Source organism: Drosophila persimilis, unplaced genomic scaffold (genome assembly GCF_003286085.1).
Source record: "Drosophila persimilis strain 14011-0111.01,24,50 unplaced genomic scaffold, DperRS2 tig00000431-arrow-pilon, whole genome shotgun sequence".
Taxonomy (NCBI): Eukaryota; Metazoa; Arthropoda; class Insecta; order Diptera; family Drosophilidae; genus Drosophila; species Drosophila persimilis.
In genome coordinates, this window is record NW_020825312.1 from 3,836,332 (window position 1) to 3,849,323 (window position 12,992).

At 44.2% G+C, this 12,992-nt stretch overlaps 1 protein-coding gene across 14 annotated transcripts in view; it reads left to right on the forward strand.

Annotated features, from left to right (window-relative positions):
* Nucleotides 1–12,992, forward strand: part of LOC6604665 (ankyrin-2) — a 65,646-nt gene that overhangs the window by 31,978 nt on the left and 20,676 nt on the right. For 3 of the 14 annotated variants that reach the window (XM_026989855.1, XM_026989859.1, XM_026989856.1), the window contains exons 1-2: nt 5,653–6,922; nt 9,590–12,913. The exons of 1 other annotated variant lie outside the window; for it this stretch is intronic. In XM_026989855.1, the coding sequence (XP_026845656.1) occupies nt 5,749–6,922; nt 9,590–12,913 (4,498 nt within the window). In that variant the 5' untranslated portion in view covers nt 5,653–5,748. Of the gene's footprint in view, nt 1–4,135; nt 7,429–9,589; nt 12,914–12,992 lie in introns of those variants that run through there. 10 more of the 14 variants (XM_026989858.1, XM_026989860.1, XM_026989857.1 and 7 more) reach the window with 7 other exon arrangements.

The following is a 12,992-nucleotide window of genomic DNA, read 5'->3' on the forward strand; positions in this document are numbered from 1 at the left end:
GTTTCTTCTGTTCTTGCTGGTGATAAATCTCCGCTTAAAGACATCCTTAAACAAGAAACGGTGACTGAGTTCAAGGCAGAAGAATTTGCTAGTGTTACCAAAACAACTATTGCAACTGTGGTCTCGAAGACTTCCGATTTGATTACAAGTTCATTCACTGACGACAAACCTAAACTAACTGACTTGGAGGACGATAAGCCCATTGTCTTGAAAGACGATAGGGTCCAAGCTAAGCACGAGGATACACCTAAGTCCCCTCTTGACTCAGTTAAGTCTAGTCTCATAGTGTATTCAGACGATGAAAGTGATGAAGAATATGGTGTTCTTAGACCCCAAGAAAAGCCCGCTAGTCAGCCAATTCCATCAGCTGATCCATATCTCGTTGCTGGAGATAAATCTCAGCTTAAACCTAAAGAAAAACCAGCACCAGTTGTGTTGAAAGACGATAAGATCCCAGCAAAATCCGAAGACAAACTCAAGTCCCCCCTGGACACAGTAAAAAGCGATGAGGAATATGGTGTTCCTAGACCCCAAGAAAAGCCCGCTAGTCAGCCAATTCCATCAGTTGTTCCATCTTTCGTTGCTGGAGATAAATCTCCGCTTAAAACTGAAGAGAAACCAGCATCAGCTGACTTGAAAGAAGATAAGATCCCAGCTAAAGCCGAAGACAAACCCAAGTCCCCTCTGGATTCAGTTAAGCCCAGTCCAACGACGTATTCAGATGATGAAAGCGATGAAGAATTTGGTGAACGTATACCCCAAGAACAGCCACTCCCTTCGTTTGCTTCTTCTGTAGTTTCTGGAGATAAATCTCCTCTTAAAGACATTCTTAAACTAGAAACGGTGACTGATTTCAAGGCAGAAGAATTTGCAAGTTCCACGAAAACAAATATTGCCACTGTGGTCTCGAAGACTTCCGATTTGATTACAAGTTCATTCACTGACGACAAACCTAAACTAACTGACTTGGAGGACGATAAGCCCATTGACTTGAAAGACGATAGGGTCCAAGCTATGCACGAGGATAAACCCAAGTCCCCTCTGGACTCAGTAAAAAGCGATGAGGAATATGGGGTTCCTAGACCCCAAGAAAAGCCCGCTAGTCAGCCAATTCCATCAGTTGTTCCAACTCTCGTTGCTTTAGATAAATCTCCGCTTAAACCTGAAGAGAAACCAGCATCAGCTGTCTTGAAAGACGATAAGATCCCAGCTAAACCCGAAGACAAACCCAAGTCCCCTCTGGACTCAGTAAAAAGCGATGAGGAATATGGTGTTCCTAGACCCCAAGAAAAGCCCACTAGTCAGCCAATTCCATCAGTTGTTCCATCTCTCGTTGCATTAGATAAATCTCCTCTTAAACCTGAAGAGAAACAAGCACCAGTTGTCTTGAAAGACGATAAGATCCCAGCTAAACCCGAAGACAAACCCAAGTCCCCTCTGGACTCAGTAAAAAGCGATGAGGAATATGGTGTTCCTAGACCCCAAGAAAAGCCCGCTAGTCAGCCCATTCCATCAGTTGTTCCATCTCTCGTTGCTGGAGATAAATCTCCGCTTAAACTTGAAGAGAAACCAGCACCAGTTGCCTTGAAAGACGATAAGATCCCAGCTCAACGCAAAGACAAACCAAAGTCCCCTCTGGACTCAGTAAAACCCAGTCGTACAGTGTATTCAGACGATGAAAGTGATGAGGTCTATGGCGTTCCTAGACTCCAAGAAAAGCCACTACCGTCGGTTGTTTCTTCTGTTCTTGCTGGTGATAAATCTCCGCTTAAAGACATCCTTAAACAAGAAACGGTGACTGAGTTCAAGGCAGAAGAATTTGCTAGTGTTACCAAAACAACTATTGCAACTGTGGTCTCGAAGACTTCCGATTTGATTACAAGTTCATTCACTGACGACAAACCTAAACTAACTGACTTGGAGGACGATAAGCCCATTGACTTGAAAGACGATAGGGTCCAAGCTAAGCACGAGGATACACCTAAGTCCCCTCTTGACTCAGTTAAGTCTAGTCTCATAGTGTATTCAGACGATGAAAGTGATGAAGAATATGGTGTCCTTAGACCCCAAGAAAAGCCCGCTAGTCAGCCAATTCCATCAGCTGATCCATATCTCGTTGCTGGAGATAAATCTCAGCTTAAACCTAAAGAAACACCAGTTGTGTTGAAAGACGATAAGATCCCAGCAAAACCCGAAGACAAACTCAAGTCCCCCCTGGACACAGTAAAAAGCGATGAGGAATATGGTGTTCCTAGACCCCAAGAAAAGCCCGCTAGTCAGCCAATTCCATCAGTTGTTCCATCTCTCGTTGCTGGAGATAAATCTCCGCTTAAAACTGAAGAGAAACCAGCATCAGCTGACTTGAAAGAAGATAAGATCCCAGCTAAAGCCGAAGACAAACCCAAGTCCCCTCTGGATTCAGTTAAGCCCAGTCCAACGACGTATTCAGATGATGAAAGCGATGAAGAATTTGGTGAACGTATACCCCAAGAACAGCCACTCCCTTCGTTTGTTTCTTCTGTAGTTTCTGGAGATAAATCTCCTCTTAAAGACATTCTTAAACTAGAAACGGTGACTGATTTCAAGGCAGAAGAATTTGCAAGTTCCACTAAAACAAATATTTCCACTGTGGTCTCGAAGACTTCCGATTTGATTACAAGTTCATTCACTGACGACAAACCTAAACTAACTGACTTGGAGGACGATAAGCCCATTGACTTGAAAGACGATAGGGTCCAAGCTATGCACGAGGATAAACCCAAGTCCCCTCTGGACTCAGTAAAAAGCGATGAGGAATATGGGGTTCCTAGACCCCAAGAAAAGCCCGCTAGTCAGCCAATTCCATCAGTTGTTCCAACTCTCGTTGCTTTAGATAAATCTCCGCTTAAACCTGAAGAGAAACCAGCATCAGCTGTCTTGAAAGACGATAAGATCCCAGCTAAACCCGAAGACAAACCCAAGTCCCCTCTGGACTCAGTAAAAAGCGATGAGGAATATGGTGTTCCTAGACCCCAAGAAAAGCCCACTAGTCAGCCAAATCCATCAGTTGTTCCATCTCTCGTTGCTTTAGATAAATCTCCTCTTAAACCTGAAGAGAAACAAGCACCAGTTGTCTTGAAAGACGATAAGATCCCAGCTAAACCCGAAGACAAACCCAAGTCCCCTCTGGACTCAGTAAAAAGCGATGACGAATATGGTGTCCCTAGACCCCAAGAAAAGCCCGCTAGTCACCCAATTCCATCAGTTGTTCCATCTCTCGTTGCTGGAGATAAATCTCCGCTTAAAACTGAAGAGAAACCAGCATCAGCTGAGTTGAAAGAAGATAAGATCTCAGCAAAACCCGAAGACAAACCCAAGTCCCCTCTGGACTCAGTAAAAAGCGATGAGGAATATGGTGTTCCTAGACCCCAAGAAAAGCCTGCTAGTCAGCCAATTCCATCAGTTGTTCCATCTCTCGTTGCTGGAGATAAATCTCCGCTTAAAACTGAAGAGAAACCAGCATCAGCTGACTTGAAAGACGATAAGATCCCAGCTAAACCCGAAGACAAACCCAAGTCCCCTCTGGACTCAGTAAAAGGCGATGACGAATATGGTGTTCCTAGACCCCAAGAAAAGCCCGCTAGTCAGCCAATTCCATCAGCTGATCCATATCTCGTTGCTGGAGATAAATCTCCGCTTAAACCTAAAGAAAATCCAGCACCAGTTGTGTTGAAAGACGATAAGATCCCAGCAAAACCCGAAGACAAGCCCAAGTCCCCCCTGGACTCAGTAAAAAGCGATGAGGAATATGGTGTTCCTAGACCCCAAGAAAAGCCCGCTAGTCAGCCCATTCCATCAGTTGTTCCATCTCTCGTTGCTGGAGATAAATCTCCGCTTAAACTTGAAGAGAAACCAGCACTAGTTGCCTTGAAAGACGATAAGATCCCAGCTCAACCCAAAGACAAACCCAAGTCCCCTCTGGACTCAGTAAAACCCAGTCGTACAGTGTATTCAGACGATGAAAGTGATGAGGTCTATGGTGTTCCTAGACTTCAAGAAAAGCCACTCCCGTCGGTTGTTTCTTCTGTTCTTGCTGGTGATAAATCTCCGCTTAAAGACATCCTTAAACAAGAAACGGTGACTGAGTTCAAGGCAGAAGAATTTGCAAGTGTTACCAAAACAACTATTGCAACTGTGGTCTCGAAGACTTCCGATTTGATTACAAGTTCATTCACTGACGACAAACCTAAGCTAACTGACTTGGAGGACGATAAGCCCATTGCCTTGAAAGACGATAGGGTCCAAGCTAAGCACGAGGAAAAACCCAAGTCCTCTCTTGACTCAGTTAAGTCTAGTCTCATAGTGTATTCAGATGATGAAAGTGATGAGGAATATGGTGTTCCTAGACCCCAAGAAAAGCCCGCTAGTCAGCCAATTCCATCAGTTGTTCCATCTATCGTTGCTTTAGATGAATCTCCTCTTAAACCTGAAGAGAAACCAGCACCAGTTGTCTTGAAAGACGATAAGATCCCAGCTAAACCCGAAGACAAACCCAAGTGCCCTTTGGACTCAGTAAAAAGCGATGACGAATATGGTGTTCCTAGACCCCAAGAAATGCCCGCTAGTCAGCCAATTCCATCAGTTGTTCCAGCTCTCGTTGCTGGAGATAAATCTCCGCTTAAAACTGAAGAGAAACCAGCATCAGCTGACTTGAAAAAAGATAAGATCCCAGCTAAACCCGAAGACAAACCCAAGTCTCCTCTGGACTCAGTAAAAAGCGATGAGGAATATAGTGTTTCTAGACCCCAAGAAAAACCCGCTAGTCAGCCAATTCCATCAGTTGTTCCATCTCTCGTTGCTTTAGAAACATCTCCTCCTAAACCCGAAGAGAAATCAGCACCAGTTGTCTTGAAAGACGACAAGATCCCAGCTAAACCCGAAGACAAACCCAAGTCCCCTCTGGGTTCAGTTAAGCCCAGTCCTGCGATGTATTCAGATGATGAAAGCGATGAAGAATTTGGTGATCGTAGACCCCAAGAAAAGCCACTACCTGCGTTTGTTTCTTCTGTAGTTTCTGGAGATAAATCTCCTCTTAAAGATATTCTTAAACCAGAAACGGTGACTAATTTCAAGGCAGAAGAATTTGCAAGTTCTACTAAAACAAATATTGCCACTGTGGTCTCGAAGACTTCCGATTTGATTACAAGTTCATTCACTGACGACAAACCTAAGCTAACTGACTTGGAGGACGATAAGCCCATTGACTTGAAAGACGATAGGGTCCAAGCTAAGCACGAGGATAAACCCAAGTCCCCTCTGGACTCAGTTAAGTCTACTCTCATAGTGTATTCAGACGATGAAAGTGAAGAGGAATATGGTTATCCTAGACCCCAAGGAAAGCCCGCTAGTCAGCCAATTCCATCAGCTGATCCATATCTCGTTGCTGGAGATAAATCTCCGCTTAAAACTGAAGAGAAACCAGCATCAGCTGACTTGAAAAAAGATAAGATCCCAGCTAAACCCGAAGACAAACCCAAGTCTCCTCTGGACTCAGTAAAAAGCGATGAGGAATATGGTGTTCCTAGACCCCAAGAAAATCCCGTTAGTCAGCCAATTCCATCAGTTGTTTCATCTCTCGTTGCTGGGGATAAGTCTCCGCTTAAAACTGAAGAAAAACCAGCATCAGCTGACTTGAAAGAAGATAAGATCCCAGCTAAACCCGAAGACAAACCCAAGTCCTCTCTGGATTCAGTTAAGCCCAGTCCTACGATGCATTCAGATGATGAAAGCGATGAAGAATTTGGTGAACGTATACCCCAAGAACAGCCACTCCCTTCGTTTGTTTCTTCTGTAGTTTCTGGAGATAAATCTCCTCTTAAAGACATCCTTAAACTAGAAACGGTGACTGTGTCCAAGGCAGAAGAATTTGCAAGCTATACTAAAACAAATATTGCCACTGTGGTCTCGAAGACTTCCGATTTGATTACAAGTTCATTCACTGACGACAAACCTAAGCTAACTGACTTGGAGGACGATAAGCCCATTGACTCGAAAGACGATAGGGTCCAAGCTAAGCACGAGGATAAACCCAAGTCCCCTCTGGACTCAGTTAAGTCTAGTCTCATAGTGTATTCAGACGATGAAAGTGAAGAGGAATATGGTTCTCCTAGACCCCAAGGAAAGCCCGCTAGTCAGCCAATTCCATCAGCTGATCCATATCTCGTTGCTGGAGATAAATCTCCGCTTAAACCTGGAGAGAAACCAGCACCAGTTGTGTTGAAAGACGATAAGATCCCAGCTAAACCCGAAGACAAACCCAAGTCCCCTCTGGAGTCAGTAAAAAGCGATGAGGAATATGGTGTTCCTAGACCCCAAGAAAATCCCGTTAGTCAGCCAATTCCATCAGTTGTTTCATCTCTCGTTGCTGGGGATAAGTCTCCGCTTAAAACTGAAGAGAAACCAGCATCAGCTGACTTGAAAGAAGATAAGATCCCAGCTAAACCCGAAGACAAACCCAAGTCCCCTCTGGATTCAGTTAAGCCCAGTCCTACGATGCATTCAGATGATGAAAGCGATGAAGAATTTGGTGAACGTATACCCCAAGAACAGCCACTCCCTTCGTTTGTTTCTTCTGTAGTTTCTGGAGATAAATCTCCTCTTAAAGATATTCTTAAACCAGAAACGGTGACTAATTTCAAGGCAGAAGAATTTGCAAGTTCTACTAAAACAAATATTGCCACTGTGGTCTCGAAGACTTCCGATTTGATTACAAGTTCATTCACTGACGACAAACCTAAGCTAACTGACTTGGAGGACGATAAGCCCATTGACTCGAAAGACGATAGGGTCCAAGCTAAGCACGAGGATAAACCCAAGTCCCCTCTTGACTCAGTTAAGTCTAGTCTCATAGTGTATTCAGACGATGAAAGTGACGAGGAATATGGTTTTCCTAGACCCCAAGAAAAGCCCGCTTGTCAGCCAATTCCATCAGTTGTTCCATCTCTCGTTGCTTTAGATAAATCTCCTCTTAAACCTGAAGAGAAACCAGCACCAATTGTCATAAAGGACGATAAGATCCCAGCTAAACCCGAAGACAAACCCAAGTCCCTTCTGGATTCAGTAAAAAGCGATGAGGAATATGGTGTTTCTAGACCCCAAGAAAAACCCGCTAGTCAGCCAATTCCATCAGTTGTTCCATCTCTCATTGCTGGAGATAAATCTCCGCTTAAAACTGAAGAGAAACCAGCATCAGCTGACTTGAAAGAAGATAAGATCCCAGCTAAAGCCGAAGTCAAACCCAAGTCCCCTCTGGATTCAGTTAAGCCCAGTCCTACGATTCATTCAGATGATGAAAGCGATGAAGAATTTGGTGAACGTATACCCCAAGAACAGCCACTCCCTTCGTTTGTTTCTTCTGTAGTTTCTGGAGATAAATCTCCTCTTAAAGACATCCTTAAACTAGAAACGTCCAAGGCAGAAGAATTTGCAAGCTATACTAAAACAAATATTGCCACTGTGGTCTCGAAGACTTCCGATTTGATTACAAGTTCATTCACTGACGACAAACCCAAACTAACTGACTTGGAGGACGATAAGCCCATTGACTTGAAAGACGATAGGGTCCAAGCTAAGCACGAGGATAAACCCAAGTCCCCTCTTGACTCAGTTAAGTCTAGTCTCATAGTGTATTCAGACGATGAAAGTGACGAGGAATATGGTTTTCCTAGACCCCAAGAAAAGCCCGCTTGTCAGCCAATTCCATCAGTTGTTCCATCTCTCGTTGCTTTAGATAAATCTCCTCTTAAACCTGAAGAGAAACCAGCACCAATTGTCATAAAGGACGATAAGATCCCAGCTAAACCCGAAGACAAACCCAAGTCCCTTCTGGATTCAGTAAAAAGCGATGAGGAATATGGTGTTTCTAGACCCCAAGAAAAACCCGCTAGTCAGCCAATTCCATCAGTTGTTCCATCTCTCATTGCTGGAGATAAATCTCCGCTTAAAACTGAAGAGAAACCAGCATCAGCTGACTTGAAAGAAGATAAGATCCCAGCTAAAGCCGAAGTCAAACCCAAGTCCCCTCTGGATTCAGTTAAGCCCAGTCCTACGATTCATTCAGATGATGAAAGCGATGAAGAATTTGGTGAACGTATACCCCAAGAACAGCCACTCCCTTCGTTTGTTTCTTCTGTAGTTTCTGGAGATAAATCTCCTCTTAAAGACATCCTTAAACTAGAAACGGTGACTGTGTCCCAGGCTGAAGAATTTGCAAGCTATACTAAAACAAATATTGCCACTGTGATCTCGAAGACTTCCGATTTGATTACAAGTTCATTCACTGACGACAAACCCAAACTAACTGACTTGGAGGACGATAAGCCCATTGACTTGAAAGACGATAGGGTGCAAGCTAAGCACGAGGATAAACCCAAGTCCCCTCTGGACTCAGTTAAGTCTAGTTTCATAGTGTATTCAGACGATGAAAGTGAAGAGGAATATGGTTATCCTAGACCCCAAGGAAAGCCCGCTAGTCAGCCAATTCCATCAGCTGATCCATATCTCGTTGCTGGAGATAAATCTCCGCTTAAACCTGAAGAAAAACCAGCACCAGTTGTCTTGAAAGACGATAAGATCCCCGCAAAATCCGAAGACAAACCCAGGTCCCCTCTGGATTCAGTTAAGCCCAGTCGTAGAGTGTATTCAGACGATGAAAGCGATGAGGAATATGGGGTTCCTAGACCCCAAGAAAAGCCCGCTAGTCAGCCAATTACATCAGTTGTTCCATCTCTCGTTGCTTTAGATAAATCTCCTCTTAAACCGGAAGAGAAATCAGCGCCAGTTGTCTTAAAAGACGATAAGATCCCAGCTAAACCCGAAGACAAACCCAGGTCCCCTCTGGATTCAGTTAATCCCAGTCGTACAGTGTATTCAGACCATGAAAGCGATGAGGAATATGGAGTTCCTAGACCCCAAGAAAAGCCCGCTAGTCAGCCAATTCCATCAGTTGTTCCATCTCTCGTTGCTTTAGAAAAATCTCCTCTTAAACCTGAAGAGAAATCAGCAGCAGTTGTCTTGAAAGACGACAAGATCCCAGCTAAAACCGAAGCCAAACCCAAGTCCCCTCTGGATTCAGTTAAGCCCAGTCGTACAGTGTATTCAGACGATGAAAGCGATGAGGAATATGGAGTTCCTAGACCCCAAGAAAAGCCCGCAAGTCAGCCAATTCCATCAGTTGTTCCATCTCTCGTTGCTTTAGATAAATCTCCTCTTAAGCCGGAAGAGAAATCAGCACCAGTTGTAATAAAAGACGATAAGATCCCAGCTAAACCCGAAGACAAACCCAAGTCCCCTCTGGACTCAGTAAAAAGCGATGAGGAATATGGTGTTCCTAGACCCCAAGAAAAGCCCGCTAGTCAGCCAATTCCATCAGTTGTTCCATCTATCGTTGCTGGAGATAAATCTCCGCTTAAAACTGAAGATAAACCAGCATCAGCTGACTTGAAAGACGGTAAGATCCCAGCAAAATCCGAAGACAAACCCAAGTCCCCTCTGGATTCAGTTAAGCCCAGTCGTACAGTGTATTCAGACGATGAAAGCGATGAGGAATATGGTGTTCCTAGACCCCAAGAAAAGCCCGCTAGTCAGCCAATTCCATCAGTTGTTCCATCTCTCGTTGCTTTAGAAAAATCTCCTCTTAAACCTGAAGAGAAATCAGCACCAGTTGTCTTGAAAGACGACAAGATCCCAGCTAAACCCGAAGACAAACCCAAGTCCCCTCTGCATTCAGTAAAGCCCAGTCCTGCGATGTATTCAGATGATGAAAGCGATGAAGAATTTGGTGATCGTAGACCCCAAGAAAAGCCACTACCTGCGTTTGTTTCTTCTGTAGTTTCTGGAGATAAATCTCCTCTTAAAGATATCCTTAAACTAGAAACGGTGACTGTGTCCAAGGCAGAAGAATTTGCAAGCTATACTAAAACAAATATTGCCACTGTGGTCTCGAAGACTTCCGATTTGATTACAAGTTCATTCACTGACGACAAACCCAAACTAACTGACTTGGAGGACGATAAGCCCATTGACTTGAAAGACGATAGGGTCCAAGCTAAGCACGGTGATAAACCCAAGTCCCCTCTTGACTCAGTTAAGTCTAGTCTCATAGTGTATTCAGATGATGAAAGTGACGAGGAATATGGTTTTCCTAGACCCCAAGAAAAGCCCGCTTGTCAGCCAATTCCATCAGTTGTTCCATCTCTCGTTGCTTTAGATAAATCTCCTCTTAAACCTGAAGAGAAACCAGCACCAATTGTTATAAAGGACGATAAGATCCCAGCTAAACCCGAAGACAAACCCAAGTCCCTTCTGGATTCAGTTAAGCCCAGTCCTACGATGTATTCAGATGATGAAAGTGATGAAGAATTTGGTGAACGTATTCCCCAAGAACAGCCACTCCCTTCGTTTGTTCCTTCTGTAGTTCCTGGAGATAAATCTCCTCTTAAAGACATCCTTAAACTAAAAACGGTGACTGAGTTCAAGGCTGAAGAATTTTCAAGTTTTACTAAAACAAATATTGCCACTGTGGTCTCGAAGACTTCCGATTTGATTACAAGTTCATTCACTGACGACAAACCCAAACTAACTGACTTGGAGGACGATAAGCCCATTGACTTGAAAGACGAGAGGGTCCAAGCTAAGCACGAGAATAAGCCCAAGTCCCCTCTGGAGTCAGTTAAGTCTAGTCTCATAGTGTATTCAGATGATGAAAGTGACGAGGAATATGGTTTTCCTAGACCCCAAGAAAAGCCCGCTTGTCAGCCAATTCCATCAGTTGTTCCATCTCTCGTTGCTTTAGATAAATCTCCTCTTAAACCTGAAGAGAAACCAGCACCAATTGTCATAAGGGACGATAAGATCCCAGCTAAACCCGAAGACAAACCCAAGTCCTTTCTGGATTCAGTTAAGCCCAGTCCTACGATGTATTCAGATGATGAAAGTGATGAAGAATTTGGTGAACGTATTCCCCAAGAACAGCCACTCCCTTCGTTTGTTCCTTCTGTAGTTCCTGGAGATAAATCTCCTCTTAAAGACATCCTTAAACTAAAAACGGTGACTGAGTTCAAGGCTGAAGAATTTGCAAGTTTTACTAAAACAAATATTGCCACTGTGGTCTCGAAGACTTCCGATTTGATTACAAGTTCATTCACTGACGACAAACCCAAACTAACTGACTTGGAGGACGATAAGCCCATTGAGTTGAAAGACGAGAGGGTCCAAGCTAAGCACGAGGATAAACCCAAGTCCCCTCTGGACTCAGTTAAGTCTAGTCTCATAGTGTATTCAGACGATGAAAGTGAAGAGGAATATGGTGATCCTAGACCCCAAGGAAAGCCCGCTAGTCAGCCAATTCCATCAGCTGATCCATATCTCGTTGCTGGAGATAAATCTCCGCTTAAACCTGAAGAAAAACCAGCACCAGTTGTCTTGAAAGACGATAAGATCTCCGCAAAATCCGAAGACAAACCCAGGTCCCCTCTGGATTCAGTTAAGCCCAGTCGTACAGTGTATTCAGACGATGAAAGCGATGAGGAATATGGAGTTCCTAGACCCCAAGAAAAGCCCGCTAGTCAGCCAATTCCATCAGTTGTTCCATCTCTCGTTGCTTTAGAAAAATCTCCTCTTAAAACTGAAGAGAAACCAGCATCAGCTGACTTGAAAGACGGTAAGATCCCAGCAAAACCCGAAGACAAACCCAAGTCCCCTCTGGATTCAGTTAAGCCCAGTCGTACAGTGTATTCAGACGATGAAAGCGATGAGGAATATGGTGTTCCTAGACCCCAAGAAAAGCCCGCTAGTCAGCCAATTCCATCAGTTGTTCCATCTCTCGTTGCTTTAGAAAAATCTCCTCTTAAACCTGAAGAGAAATCAGCACCAGTTGTCTTGAAAGACGACAAGATTCCAGCAAAACCCGAAGACAAACCCAAGTCCCCTCTGGATTTAGTTAAGCCCAGTCGTACAGTGTATTCAGACGATGAAAGCGATGAGGAATATGGTGTTCCTAGTCCCCAAGAAAAGCCCGCTAGTCAGCCAATTCCATCAGTTGTTCCATCTATCGTTGCTGGAGATAAATCTCCGCTTAAACCTGAAGAGAAATCAGCACCAGTTGTCTTGAAAGACGATAAGATCCCCGCAAAATCCGAAGACAAACCCAGGTCCCCTCTGGATTCAGTTAAGCCCAGTCGTACAGTGTATTCAGACGATGAAAGCGATGAGGAATATGGAGTTCCTAGACCCCAAGAAAAGCCCGCTAGTCAGCCAATTCCATCAGCTGATCCATATCTCGTTGCTGGAGATAAATCTCCGCTTAAACCTGAAGAAAAACCAGCACCAGTTGTCTTGAAAGACGATAAGATCCCCGCAAAATCCGAAGACAAAGCCAGGTCCCCTCTGGATTCAGTTAAGCCCAGTCGTACAGTGTATTCAGACGATGAAAGCGATGAGGAATATGGAGTTCCTAGACCCCAAGAAAAGCCCGCTAGTCAGCCAATTCCATCAGTTGTTCCATCTCTCGTTGCTTTAGAAAAATCTCCTCTTAAACCTGAAGAGAAATCAGCACCAGTTGTCTTGAAAGACGACAAGATCCCAGCTAAACCCGAAGACAAACCCAAGTCCCCTCTGGATTCAGTTAAGCCCAGTCGTACAGTGTATTCAGACGATGAAAGCGATGAGGAATATGGAGTTCCTAGACCCCAAGAAAAGCCCGCAAGTCAGCCAATTCCATCAGTTGTTCCATCTCTCGTTGCTTTAGATAAATCTCCTCTTAAGCCGGAAGAGAAATCAGCACCAGTTGCCTTAAAAGACGATAAGATCCCAGCTAAACCCGAAGACAAACCCAAGTCCCCTCTGGACTCAGTAAAAAGCGATGAGGAATATGGTGATCCTAGGCCCCAAGGAAAGCCCGCTAGTCAGCCAATTCCATCAGCTGATCCATATCTCGTTGCTGGAGATAAATCTCC